Source organism: Corvus moneduloides, chromosome 13, assembly GCF_009650955.1.
Source record: "Corvus moneduloides isolate bCorMon1 chromosome 13, bCorMon1.pri, whole genome shotgun sequence".
In the NCBI taxonomy this organism is placed as follows: Eukaryota; Metazoa; Chordata; class Aves; order Passeriformes; family Corvidae; genus Corvus; species Corvus moneduloides.
This window is the reverse complement of record NC_045488.1, coordinates 15256853-15270702: the sequence shown is the minus strand read 5'-3', so window position 1 is coordinate 15270702 and position 13850 is coordinate 15256853. Positions and strand designations below refer to the sequence as shown.

Sequence of the window (13850 nt, the reverse complement as noted above, 5' to 3'; positions counted from 1 at the left end):
GGGATATCACTAATAGGCAGTGTGATCTAGTAGGCAATTGATTATATTGGGAATTGCTGGTTTCTTTTGCTTATTTGACAGCTTACCTCCTAAGCCATTTTTATGGTCTTCCCCCTGCCTCCCTTATTTTTTTGTCTGGTGGGACCTTAAAATACTTTGAGACTCCAAGTACAGAGCACTCTGTAACAGTTAGGCTGGGTTAATGACTGTCATGTAATGTGTTCAGTGTGCTAAACAGTGGCTATGTGACAGTGGTCAGCTGTTTAAATATAAGAATTCACTTCATTGTGTGAAAGTTATTTTGTTACAGCTATACCATTTTTATTTCTCAACAGACAAAGAAAGTGTCTTCCTTTCCAAGTTTTGTTGATGGTAAGTTTGACATCATCCATAGTTAAATTAGGATAAAGTGGAAGCAAATCCTTTAATATATAGAAATGATCACACTTCTAAAAACCAGTCAAACCCAAGAAAATACAGCTGAGAAGTATGGAAGTATTTAACATTTTCACCCTCCCCATGGCAATGGGAGCCTAGTGGTGATAAAAAGGAGGAGCAGATAGAGCTCCCAGAAGGATTCAGGTGAAAATGAAGAGCAGCTACAAATCTGGAAGGGGTTAAAAAGGGTGTAACCGTGGGCCCCAGCAGGAGATTTATGAACACATAAGAGTACTGTATTCTTCAGGGCCCATTATTGCACTCTGGGAACCTCAGTTGTCAGCACAAATGGAAAGGTCCTCCTGAACTGACCGAACAATGGTAATCCAACCCGCTGTTCAGGAGAGCAAAGCTTTCACATGTTTCTTCAATCTCTTTTGAGTGCTATTACATATATTCTGGTTGAAGAAAATAAGCCAATTTATTAACACAAGAAGGTGGACAGAAATAAAATAGGATTGTACTGAAAAACATGATCATTCTCTGATTCACTGACAGCTGAAGAACTTTTATAGGGAAAATGCATGCCACTCTTCCTGCAAAGAAAATGTCTACACTATAAAGTCAGAAAAGACAGTAGGACACTTTCAAGCATCCGATACCTTAGATCTGTCATGAACACACACAATAGAAACCTTAAAAGGATGCAAAAAACTTAATTTCTAATACCATTCTAAACTCAGGGAAAACTTAATGCAATTTAGAATAATATTAGGATGTCCAACACATTTTTCTTTTATTCCCTGATCTCACCATCTTGACAAGCATTTTCTATTTTCAGTAGTTTAAGAAACAGAACAAATGGAAAGTTCAAAGATTGTCCCTTCAGGTTGACATCTGAGGGACATTACACCGAACACTTGGCATGTACTGGCTAACAGGCGCTAAATAGTGGTAAATTGAAATGCATTCCTCAAGGGTGGCAGAGACAAGAAAGCAAGCTGATGCTTTGTAATAAGTATCTGCTGATTGTATAGTGGACAAGCATAAAGCAAGGCCAGCATGCACAGAACTTTAAAGCGGGTGAGACAATTCCTCCCTCACAGTGCTGCAGATACAGCTACACATTTTAATTTTACTGGGATAAAAGGTTATGGTTTTTTCTTTACATACCAGCCAGCTCACTACTCTGTTGGAAAGGGGTCAGGATACCCTTTACATAATATAATACCTTTTTTTAGTTCAATCATTTTGCTTTCTCTGATTTTTTCTGTAGTGGCACAGTATGTGAGGATAAGCTGTCTATTAGGCTTTTTCTATTGCAGGTATTATATGGCATTGTCTAATACAAATAAATACATGCCTCACTAGGAGCTTATGATAACTTACATGACTGCTTTCTGAATTCAAAGAAAAATACAGTTTCTATTATTAATTTGTATGTGGAGTCCCAAAAAGCACTGGACCCTTCTGGACATAAGAAAAGATTCTGCCAGCTAACGCTGCTGTTGTTCCCTGAGCTTTGACAGCAATACCACAACCATATTCTGGTTATATTCCTATTCAGTTTTAAAGCACTTTCAGCATGACTCCTTAACTACAGTAGCTATGTCTATGTTTCTAGTAATACATAATATTTTCCATATGCCATTGTGAATATAAAAAAGGACTTACCATCTACCATATTGAATGATAACAGGCCCAAAAATATTGGAAATGTGTTTTGCAAATGTCTAAAAGCAAATGTCCTTTGCTGTTAGAATTGTTTCAGTAGTAGTACAACTACATGCTCGTAGTAGTAATTACTTCTATGTTCAGTGGTTCTGGCTTTTCTGCACTCTGTCCTATCACCATAATTCTTACTCTCTTACACAGTAACAAGCTTGATGAAGCAACGAAATCAGTCAGAAAATGGAAGTTGTAGATGGACATTCTGAAAGGTGACTTACGCCCTGTGTCCATTTACTCCTTATGCAAAATCTGCTGCGGTGCCACACGTCCCACGGTCTCGGGGACTTCATGGAGTGTGATAGTTCAGAGGAAACTGAACTGTGCTCAGAGTGCAGTCTCTAAATACTGTCTGAATCCTTGTTTACATTATTTTAGATAGGTGTAAAAATGCATTCCTATCAGATTAATGAATCTAGTTATGCTGAATTAATGAATTTTTTTGTTTTCTTTTTTTACTATTTAATGAATACAAATGTTAATTTTAAAATGTTTGGACCTAGTCTGCTTAGTCTAGAAATATCTTTGTACTTGTTACAGTAGTAGATCAGCAGAAAACCAAGTAATCTCTATTGCCTTGGTAAGTGCAGAAATTTGCAGTTAGATTTTTCAGAAATAGTTATCTAATATTTAAGCACCAATAGTCAACATAAAATTCCAATCTTTGCTCACATCAAACTAACCTTCACGTTTGAAACCCATTCCTGCTTCCCTTCTTCATCAGTAAGCCTTTACACATGCTTGCAGTCAGGGGCATGCTTAAGTGCTCTGATGAGCTGGGACCTCAGCCAAGTCTGCATTTTTGCATTATTTAAAGCAGACAGAGATAAGGAAGAAAACACCCAGGTGACCTAATTTGACCCTGGCAATTTTCAGTACTATTCCATCCTTCCAAGTGATGTCTTGTTTTACCTGACAGTTGCTTACATTGCCTTCATGATGGGAAATGTATGTTGAAAATGTTTTCTGCCCAACATGTCTTTTTTTTTTTTTGGTCTTTTTGTTCTGTATTATCTACTGCTGTAAGCATTTTCTGCATGCTGTTGACTTATACATTATGTAGCTGACTTTGTTGCTAGTATAATGATTCTGCAAAACATAATTTTTTAAAGCTATGAAGAGATGATGTGATGACATCCAACCAAAAAAGCCCCGGTCTTTAAGGAATCCAAATAAATAAAATTAGGATTATAAAGTTGCTTAACACCCTAGGTTATTTCCATGCTCAAGAATTTTTTCATACAAATTAGTTAAAAACACCATTGCTGTCACCAAACAGCCAAGGCATGAGAAGAAATTGTTGTTTTCTTTGTAGCATCCATGGGTTACACAGATGCCAAAGATACCCTGGGCATTTTGCTTGATGTAGTAATGATTGTATGAGAATTTGCACAGAGAATTGCAGTTTTACTTGTCTTCAGACACAAAACATTTCAAGGAAATTAATCTAAATTACCTACTAAGGGAGTTTACTTAAACTGATTTAAACATGTGGGTAAGCCTATTTCAGAGTTAAAGCAATCGATTCAATTTAGCCTCATTTACTTAGCCTGAGTGAATGAAAGAAAACAAAATTAAAGCTGCTTTAATTTTGAGTGAGCGTGTTGATGCAGGTATCTAATGAAGTTTTGCAAACTTAACATTAAATTCACATTGTTAATTAATTTCCCTCTCTGCTGCCCTTGAAAGATGTCAGTATGATGCAACATTAGTATTTTGTTTCATGCTGGAAGAAGTACAGATGTACGAGACGAAGTTTTAGACCTGAAGAGACATATGAATATGGCACCATACAAAATACACCATCCATCCACTGAAAAACCTAATGGTACAAAGATGTAAGCAAAGAAAAGCAGCCATACAGGACCAGAGTTTCCTGTGGAATTTTCATTTTTCTCTGTTTTCTTTTAGTGAATTAAGGCTGCAAGAACAAGGATTGGTTTTTTTGAGGTATTGAAAGACTTGGCCTTTATGAAGAGTTTCAGTGACTTCTAAATTACTGGCTTCTCAAGGATTTCTTTTGAGGGTTTTTCGTACTTCCAGTGGAGATTGTCAAGATATTTTTTTACACTTTCCCAATACTTCAAAATTTTTAAATTCCACAGAATTCTATTCTGAGTTACAATGAATATCTAAACTGTTACTGGATTTGTACAGATGTGATCCAAATAAAATGTGTTCTCTGGTACATAATTATCCTTTTGAAGTTTAAAACAATGGTGTTTGATAGCAAACCAAGTAACTCCAATTTGTGTGAGCACTGTTAGTTAATCTCAGGTCTCTGAAGAGTACAGGACTGGTATAAATATATATCTGTGTATTCATATACCTTGAGTACTGAATTACGAAGACTGTGGGTTTTTGCTGGGGGTTGAGATTTCTGGCAGGTGGACTTGAGATCTGCAGGGATGAATAAGTGTCAGCAACACTGCTTAAAGAGGAAAGTCACTTCTTTTAATCATGTTTATATTCTGGTGGAAGACTTTTGCTAAATTAGAATAGGAAAATGAAGGATAGGAAAGCTCACTAAAAGATAAATGTGCAAACTACTATTTCAGTACATTTAATCAGCATAGCATCCCATATATTTTTTTCTTTTTCACATAATAATCTTCCACATTGACTTGATTATAAATAAATTGAACACTGAACAACAAACTTTTTTTTAAAATTAACATTCCCCTTTTTATCCTCACACCAGATTTTTATACTAAAAAAAAAATGCATTAAAAGGTGGGCAAGTTGATCTTGCTCAAAGCACATTTCTTTTATAAAACTGTTGAGGAATAAAAGATGTTCGCCATCAAGAGATTTCAGCCAAACTCTGGAATGACTTTTCTTTACTGTTGATCTAATCAAGTTGGATGTAAAGCTTAACAGCTGAACAAAGAGGATGGTGAACACAGTCCTAGCATTAGAAAGGTTGTTCAAGCCTCAATATCCCTTATTCAATTTCTCATCTCCCCACTCCTTTGAGAGGCTGTAACTGTAAACGTCTCCTGTCAGTTCCAGGACCTTGTGAACCTGAGGACCTCATTGATGGAATCATCTTTGCAGCCAATTACCTGGGCTCCACACAGCTGCTGTCTGAGCGCAACCCTTCCAAAAACATCAGAATGATGCAGGCCCAGGAGGCAGTGAGTCGTGTCAAGGTAGGGGATGTTTATGGGCTGTAGAATACTCTCTCTGATCCTTTGACAGCTGATCCCTGAATGGTGCGGGATCCGCAGCCTCAAACCTCTGCTGAGGTGCACTTGGGTAAGTACAGATCAGTACTGTAAATACCATTAGTTTCCAGTGCTTGCTGTAAAAATACATACAGCAAAATATAAATTATTCCAGAGTCTATTCAAAATTTTTTGGAAGCTGTATAACAAATTCAACTATGAAAGACAAATTGCAGATTGCAATTAGAAAATATTCCAGTGGCAAAGCACGGGATATTTGTTTGACTGTGGTTTTACCCTTTTGTTATTACTTCCTTTAACTTACTACAAATTGAGAAAATTAGTCTCAATATTATTACTTACATTATTATTTTTTAGGACAAGAATATTCATTACTATTGTGTTTGGATTTGGTGTTATTTACAGTGAACAACGTCTTTTAAATATTATACCGTAGACTGCTTCATAGAGCTGTGTGAAGAAAATAGTTTTGGTTAAGAATCCAAGTAGGAGATATTTATTTTAGAAGTTACTGTGCCTTTGCTGTAAATACCTCATCTGAATAAACACATGGTTAGTGGCAGATTTTATGCTAGGAGAAAAAGTATGTGCATAGTCAATGAAATATTAATTGCTAAGAATTGCATGGTTTTGAAGGAAATAGTTTGGAAAGGCCACTTACAAGAGATTGTCATGACTGATGATTGATTTAGCATTTAGAAAGAAATGGAATGCAGGAAAGGTCCAGTTCTTTAAACTTTCCAAACCTTCCACTTTCTGTTTAGTATATTGTGATATCTCAAGCTACAGTAAGTAATTGTTGATTGCAATTAACTCCCTAAAAACTTTTGTATATTAATACCAACCCTCCTCTGTCAGTGGTACTTGACTACTCCAGATAGTCATGGCAAGGAGCTTGAGCTATGTTTTGCTCAACAGTTACATGCAGATGTGTGATGAGCGTGGAGAGAAAACCTTGGGTTTAAGATGCACGTGCTGCCATTTTTGACTGCTGTAAATTTGGCAGGATAAGTGTTGGGAGCAGCTGATAACAGACAACACTTTGGTACCGATTCTTTTGTAATCAATTGTCAATGTGCATAACTCCATGAAATCCAAGTATGCTTGAGAACTGCATAAGGTATAAACAAATCTTTCCCTCTTGCACATCCTTCTCCCACTGCTCCCAATTTTTTAATTTTCAGCAGTCTGGATTCACAGTCGAAAAGTTTCCCTGACTTCCCACACTGTCTTTTCTCTTTCCCTGTGTGTACATCTGTCTGCATCTTTTTTTTATGCTACTCCTCAGAGGATGCAAAAGGCGGCTAAAATCAAGAAAAAAGCGGTGTGTAAACTGTTTTTCTTGAATGCTAATGTTTACTTACATTTTTGTTGTCCTTATTTTCCATGGAGTGTCATGTCTTTCATTACAGATCCTCATAAAGTTGTCATTTTGGTTTCTTCTTTGGTCCACAGTAGAATAGTGAATGGAGTAAAATGAACTCATTTTCTTCATTGTTCATTTGCTGGAGTGCCTGTCTGCTGCCCTTCTCCTGTTGAATACCTGTGATTTGTTTACTCCAGATGTACAGCCATTGTTATCTGGGAGATGGTTTTTTTTTGAATGTAATGCTTATTTTGATTTTACTAACCAAAGCAGTAAGATGTATGTATTTCCTGTGCTTGTGACTTACTGTATATTTATTAAATTATTGTTGACATTTAAAACCAAAATAAATTCACCACATAGTAGCTGGAACAATTCATATAGGAAACATTGCACTCAGTTAAAAACAATATTTCAGATAACTAAATACAGTTGACAAAAATACCACCAAAAGGATGGAAGCAATACAAGTAGTCTCTGCCAAAGTATGTGCTTGCTTTGTATTTTGCTGTAAGATAATTCAAATAAAATTAATCCGAATGAATTGTAGGCATAGTTAAGCCTTTATAACTCCAAAAAAGAATAGAAAATACATCATTCTCATCATGAGCCAGTGTCTGACCTGGAGACTGGTGCCTGGCTTTAGCCCAGGCTGAGACAATCTGTGGCCATTTCATTCTGAGGCCGCTGCCACAGGTGCTGCTCGGTACCCGTTGCAGTGGTGCTGTGTGGCCAAGCAGCCTGGAGGACCACATATGTTCCTGCTGGACTAGAGAATTATGGCAGCTCTTGGACAACGCTTCAGTGAGAGGTAGCAGCTGCTTTGCCACGTGGACAGAGCCAGGACTCACACTTTGGAGTGTGGCATTGCACTGTAATCCCTCTTACTCTGTGACCGTGCCCTCTGATGGGGTATGGAAGTGTTTCCCTAGCGAGCAGTGCTCAGAAGTTGTGGTCTAAAAGTCACCTGATGTCTTTCTGTGATATGACAGAAACATTAGTTCAGTGCTCAGTTCTTTATTTTCTAGGAAAAAAACAAAAAAGCTATTAAAAAAAAAAGTCCTAAACCCCACCACAGTACTGAGCATCAGTTTGCACTTTTTTTGGTGAGCTCACTGAAAGCAGCAAGGGCTAAACAGCTGATGGGGCCTAAGTCACTTTCTCAGTTCTCCTACTTTTTTAAGTCTGGTGCCTCAAGTACTGAAGTGCATCAGTGAGAAAGCGAGGAAAAAACAGCCATACTTTTTCTCCTGTTTTGGCTATAAACAGAGAATTTTAATACTTGAGCTGTCAGTCCCACGGACTCCAAATTCCCTCTTACCCAGAAAATCAGAGTAGGCTTCACTCTGTCTATGCAATAAATGTACTCTTTGCATGTCTTTAGAAACACCTTTGAATAGCCATCTCTGTAGTGGTTTAAAGTGCAGTTGCCTCACATCACATTATGCTTGAAGCAGTCAGTGAATTTGTCATTCTGAAAAGAAAATTAAAAATCCCATTGTAACAAAGTATCTGTCTTTTAGACTTCAGAGGGAGATTCCCAGGCCTTGACTGAAGTGGATCTGTTCATCTCCACACAGAGAATCAAAGTTTTAAATGCAGACACACAGGTAAGTTGGATTTAAACTCTTTGAGAATAATGTTGAGTTAGACCATGCTCTTACACGATTAGTGGGACACTACTGAACCTGGATAAATTCAGGTACTGAGTATTCAGAAAGAGCTCCTATTGTTCTAAAAATTGCCACTACGTTAAGACTAACACCAGTTTTGCTTATTTAATGTGTTGGAAGATGTCTGCATGTTGCTATAATTGAGCTATAATTCAATTTAAAAAAAGATTCAAAAGCCTTTCAGAACGCATGCACACCATTCCTCTGGAACAGTTTCAGAACCCAGATTTACAGTCCAACAGGGAAGTCATTTTCTGCTTAGACTTAGCCATTCATATCTTGCCATTTTTAACAATTAATCTCAATTTTTTTCCATAAATCGCCATCCTCTTGCCTAAGGTAAGTTCTTAACCATTCATATAAAAGCAGCATCTGGAGACCACAGCAATGATCAGCCTCATCTTCTAGGAATGCTTGTATGTTCAACAAGAGGTGATCTTCATAAAAAGGAGTTTTTGAGGAATTTACAACTAAATACATATAATTTCTAGTAATCTCAGAAGATCTCTTAACTTTGATCATACTTACAGAAAGTCTTCAAATTTTCATTCTAATGAGAGGCATTGAAAAGGGCAATTTTAACAACGTTTTGTCAGAAGTAAATAATGTCAAATCAATCGTTTTCTTCTATTTTGGAATATATTTGTCCATGGCACAGAAGCAGCACATGTCATCTCTTCACTTAAATAAGGCTTTAGTATCATATATTTTCTAGATTATATGATCTAGATGAAAGAGATAGAAGCAGGCTTAATAACTTCAGAATGGTGTTACGTCTGATATATTGCTATCTGTGTGGCAATGTAAAGAGAAACAGGGCAGAGGGAGACTCATAAGCATGTTTCTCTAGTGTAGTACTGTTCAATATTTTCACAAACAAGAGAAAATGGTTATTGAACTTGAAAATTGGTGTATCAGATCAGAGTTCAGAAATATGGCTAAATGAATAAATGAGCTGAAACGATAGGAGACACTTAAGCAAAGATAAATGTAGCACTCTACATTTAGGGTTTTGGTTTTAATTGTTATATAATTTGGTTTTTTAACAGTGGAAACTATGAAGCACCTTCTTCTTCCTGAAATTTAGGAGAACATTACTATCCTTTAATCTGAGGGTAATGACAGTATGTCCAGGAAAAGGATTATTTTTCTTTTAATGTAAGCAGATATCCTTAACATGCCACTAGAACTCCCAAGAGATGCACCAGACAAGTGGAACAGCCCATCTTAACATGGGCAGCAATATTTAGAACCTGCCATCCATAAATCATCCTGAAACTGCATTTCATCCACCATAAGCAATACCACCATTGGTTATGGCTCAGCCTTTTTTTTGACCTCATGGTAAACATGCATCATCCAGAGATTATGTTATCAAAGCTGATAACTACTTTTTGCATTAGCAGAAAATAAAATGCTCATAATCATCAATGTAAAGATGACTACAGACAGTTATTGATAAATGAACAGCTACAGTTTGTAGTTGGAATGTATGGCAGTTAATAGGTACGGTCTCTTCGCTGAGTAAGGACTAGTCTTGGTGGAAGTCACTCTTCTTACTTTAAATAGTTCAACATTTCAGCTGAATACCAATCCTTTTAAAAATAAAAAGGGAAGGTCCTTTGAAGTAGTCCATAAACACTGTCAAAGGAACTGTCATCTTACTCTGCTGATCCCCTGAGATTTGTAGTGATGCAAAATGCAATGCTCCATGATGAATGGTGTCATATCTGAGCTGTTCAACCAGATGAAAATAGTAATAGTGGAAATTGTTCTAATTCCAGGCTCTCTAGGGCTTGCCCTGGGGTTTTGGTGGTGTTTTTTATTTGTTGGTTTGGTTTTGTTTGGGGTTTTTTTACAGTGTGTCTTTCAGAGAGCTGTAACAGAATTATGCCCATGACTTTTAGCATTTTTGGCTTGGTAACACTTTTCACTGCTAGTGAAGTTCCTGACTGGCGTAATTACCATGGGTCTATTTCAGCTGGGGTGGCAGCTGGCAGAGACAATCTGTACTTTCATGGCTTTATCAATTACATAAACCCTATTTATGCAGTGTGCCATGGGTTTTAACCCATCTGTAGTGTTGTATAGCTCACGTGAGGTAACAGCTGAATGAAAATGTAAAATTCCCATTCAGAAAAATAACATGCAGCAAGGTTCAAAATGCTGAGCAGCACCAGTCAGGTGTATTCCCAGGCTGGAAGAGAGCCAGCAGTGGTGATTCTGTTGCCCTCAGCAGCACTAGGAAATGGCACCCCTGCCACTTTTTAGTTGCTTATGCATTTACTTGCTGAATACGTTCAGCCCAAGTCGAGCACCTGTGTAGTAGGGACGCAGTAGGAGCAGCCTTAGGGTTGGCCATGTGCCTTGTTGACAGGAGAGGAATTCTTCCCTGTGCCACAGCTTTGTGGGGTTGCACTCAGTGCCGCAAACTAGCAGAACCTCTCCCAGCTTCTTGCTCAGTCAGTGAAGAGAAGCTGGGAGTGCAGCAACTGGGAAAATGAGGAAAGAAAAATAAAGATGTAGAGCTCGCAAATGTGTATGTGCAGAGCCTCTGGTGCGTGATTGGCTCCATAAAATCGCCTGACTCATTAGGCTGTCTAATTCACACTCCCACGGGACTACAGCACTTTAAAGCTTGGAGGAATGCTTAGGTTTTCTCCTTCAGCTGTTCTTTGGGTTTCAAGAGAAGCAACAAACAAGATTCTAAAAGAATTGCATGGAAAAGAATCTGAGAAAGGGCGATCTAGACAGGAGAAGAGAACAGTGGTTTCAGAAAAGGCTGAGAGAGGCTGAATTTCTAAGGACAAATCTAAGGATAGTAAGGATGGAATGGACAGGACTAGAAAAGGGATAAGGGAAAGAATAGGGAGGCAAATGGGCAGAGGTGGAGGGATTTATGGGAAAGTAATAAAGGAGGCGGTGAAAAAGAGATATTGGTAATGGAAGACAAAGTATAATGGAATATGGAGTGAGAAAGGAAAAAGTAAGTAGAAAATAAACACATGTTTACAGTCACTAGATAGTATTTGCCTTATTCCTAATTGTAAGTGCATTAGACAGGAAAAATATGGGAGGGGTGGGGGGAATGATTGCTTTCACCCATACAAGAGGAAAAAAAAAAAACCCAAACCCTTTGAGTAACCTCTATGTGATGATATGGGCAGAAAGCCTTTCTTGGCAGGTGAGATTAAATGCCTTCATTTTCCCAGTGCATTCACTCTTGTGCACACTACATGTATGATTACACCCTTATACAATACTTGGTGCACACTGCTGAAAAGCAATTATCTCTGCAGAGCTCCCAACATCCTGCTGAGAGATGTCCATTATAAAACATTTCTCCATTCTGACAGAAGTGCTGTAAATCCTCCTGAGTACCCACAGCCCTTAGAGACACTCCCCAAACCACCTCTTAACCATCATTACTTTTTGTAGGTTAGGGATAAGCATTACTTCAAGCCTGAGAAGAATCATTACAGTAATTTTAGGGGTAGTGATTATCTTCAGCAAGACAAGTGGTTCTAAGAAACAATGATAATTTATAGTTTTCTCTGAAAAGTTAAATTGTACTGAAATTCCTAAAACAATTACTTTTGTTGACTTGAAAAACAATACTTCTTCCTTAGACCTTAGAAAATTGTTCAACTAATGCTAAACTAGTGCCAAGCTGTTTATATAAAGAATGCTGCTGCTTATATAAATTACTAAAATTGTGAACTATCTCATACCACATTTTTTTGTTCCAATTCAGACAGAATTTGGTGGATGCTTTTAGCTGTTCAGGATGAGGGACAGAGATGGTCAGGACACATCCTCAACTAGTTTGATCAGTAAAACTATTATGCTTCTGGTTGTTTCTAGTTTGAGCAATAGATAAAATCCTGGAAAAACTCCAAACTGACTGGTGACCCCAGCTAGAAGCAGTTTTCAGATGTGCCTTTTCTGTTTAAGAACAGTTCATCTTTACAATGGCAAAATGTGTAAAGAAATAACATAATTTTCCAACAGCATGAAAATATATACAAAACAGTAGCACAGCTCTTCATTCTTGCTTTACAGTAGTCACCATGCTGTATTTGCTCAGGCAACACTTCCATTGAAGCCAATGTCTTGAACAGCCACTCTGCTTCCATTGGGAGTTGGGGCCCATCTATTGCCGAGGGAATATCCGGTCTGGGCCCATAGGAAGTGCTTCTGTAGCTTCTGTCTTTCTCAAGCAGCAGGCTGTCAAGGAGAGGGGAGCTGCAGTATTTGTAGGAGAGCAGCAGGCATGGGGAACGGCTTTGTTTGTCCTTGCTTTGTGCAGGAAACAATGATGGACCACGCGCTGCGCACCATCTCCTACATCGCCGACATCGGGAACATCGTGGTGCTGATGGCGCGGCGCCGCATGCCCAGATCCGCCTCCCAGGACTGCATTGAAACCACTCCTGGTGCCCAGGAGGGAAAGAAACAGTACAAAATGATCTGCCATGTCTTTGAGTCAGAGGATGTAAGTAAATGGAATCAATTTATTTAAACAACATAGGTCATGTAGAGATCTCTGAAGTCAATGGCCATTCATGGGCAAAATTAACCTGTGGGATATCAAACTGATCATTCATCCCGGATTGTCACATCCTGTAGTCCAGTGGGTTGGCACAAAATGACACATATGTGCCTCCAGACACTTGGAATGAGGTGGAACCATTCTGGACCTCTTTCTAACTGAAGCCAAGTTCCTGAGAACATCTACTGCCTTGGCACAAGGCTGCCCTCTACCCAGTCCTGGTTTCCTGTGACTACTGACCTGTAGTTGTACATACTCTCAAACATACTCTCAAACATACTCTCTTGATCCTTTGGTGTTTAGGAACACATTCAGCTGTTTATTTTTCAGTTCTCTTTTTTTCATCCCTAACAAAGATTATGGATTAGAATTTTTATATAGACCCATAGAGTTCTGTACATCTCTGCTGTACGTCCTGTTTCACTGTTGTGAAAAGTGCCGATGTGCCATTTCATACCTCTTGTGACAAAGGAAGATGACCTTCCTTTACTGCCGTTGTATATCCAGGTTTGGGTTTGTAGTGAAATAGGTACTTGTAGCTGAAGTGGCAGAGCAGGGGACTCCAACCTAAAACATTTATGGAAAAATATACCAAGCCAGTAAAACAGAAAAAGCAGAATTTGTTGTCTGTTTCTAACTTGACAGTAAGAGGCAGAACTAAACATCACTGTTATTATAGGAATAACTCTAGATATAATTTCTGTCATACCGATTAAAAAATAATGGAGTTCTTTGGGTCAGACAGTCATAACTCAGAGGTTGCATATATTTTTGAGCTAAGTAATCCATTTTCATTATTTTAAAGCAATTAAGCCTGTGAAGGAGAAATGGCATTGTCTAAATGTTAGAGTGCTAGACTGGGGTTGTTCCGAGACTGAGTAAGCTCAGCTCTGTCACAGCTTTGCTTGGGTGACCTTTTCAAGCAACTTAATTATCTCTAAGCTGTGCATAATGATGGAGACTTT

The 13850-nt window shown here is 38.2% G+C and overlaps 2 protein-coding genes across 4 annotated transcripts in view; one reads left to right on the top strand and one right to left on the bottom strand.

Moving 5' to 3' along the window:
- APBA2 (amyloid beta precursor protein binding family A member 2) overlaps window positions 1-13850 on the top strand; it is a 91118-nt gene that overhangs the window by 64469 nt on the left and 12799 nt on the right. For 2 of the 3 annotated variants that reach the window (XM_032122517.1, XM_032122516.1), the window contains exons 4-8: window positions 336-372; window positions 5113-5258; window positions 6583-6618; window positions 8184-8270; window positions 12643-12828. In XM_032122517.1, the coding sequence (XP_031978408.1) occupies window positions 336-372; window positions 5113-5258; window positions 6583-6618; window positions 8184-8270; window positions 12643-12828 (492 nt within the window). The remainder of the gene's footprint in view (window positions 1-335; window positions 373-5112; window positions 5259-6582; window positions 6619-8183; window positions 8271-12642; window positions 12829-13850) is intronic. The other variant, XM_032122519.1, reaches the window with a different exon arrangement.
- The window catches only part of FAM189A1 (family with sequence similarity 189 member A1), a 114757-nt gene continuing 101151 nt past the window's right edge, over window positions 245-13850 (bottom strand). Inside the window, exon 16 of the transcript XR_004242739.1 lies at window positions 245-13452. The gene's annotated coding sequence lies outside the window, so the exon portion shown is untranslated. The remainder of the gene's footprint in view (window positions 13453-13850) is intronic.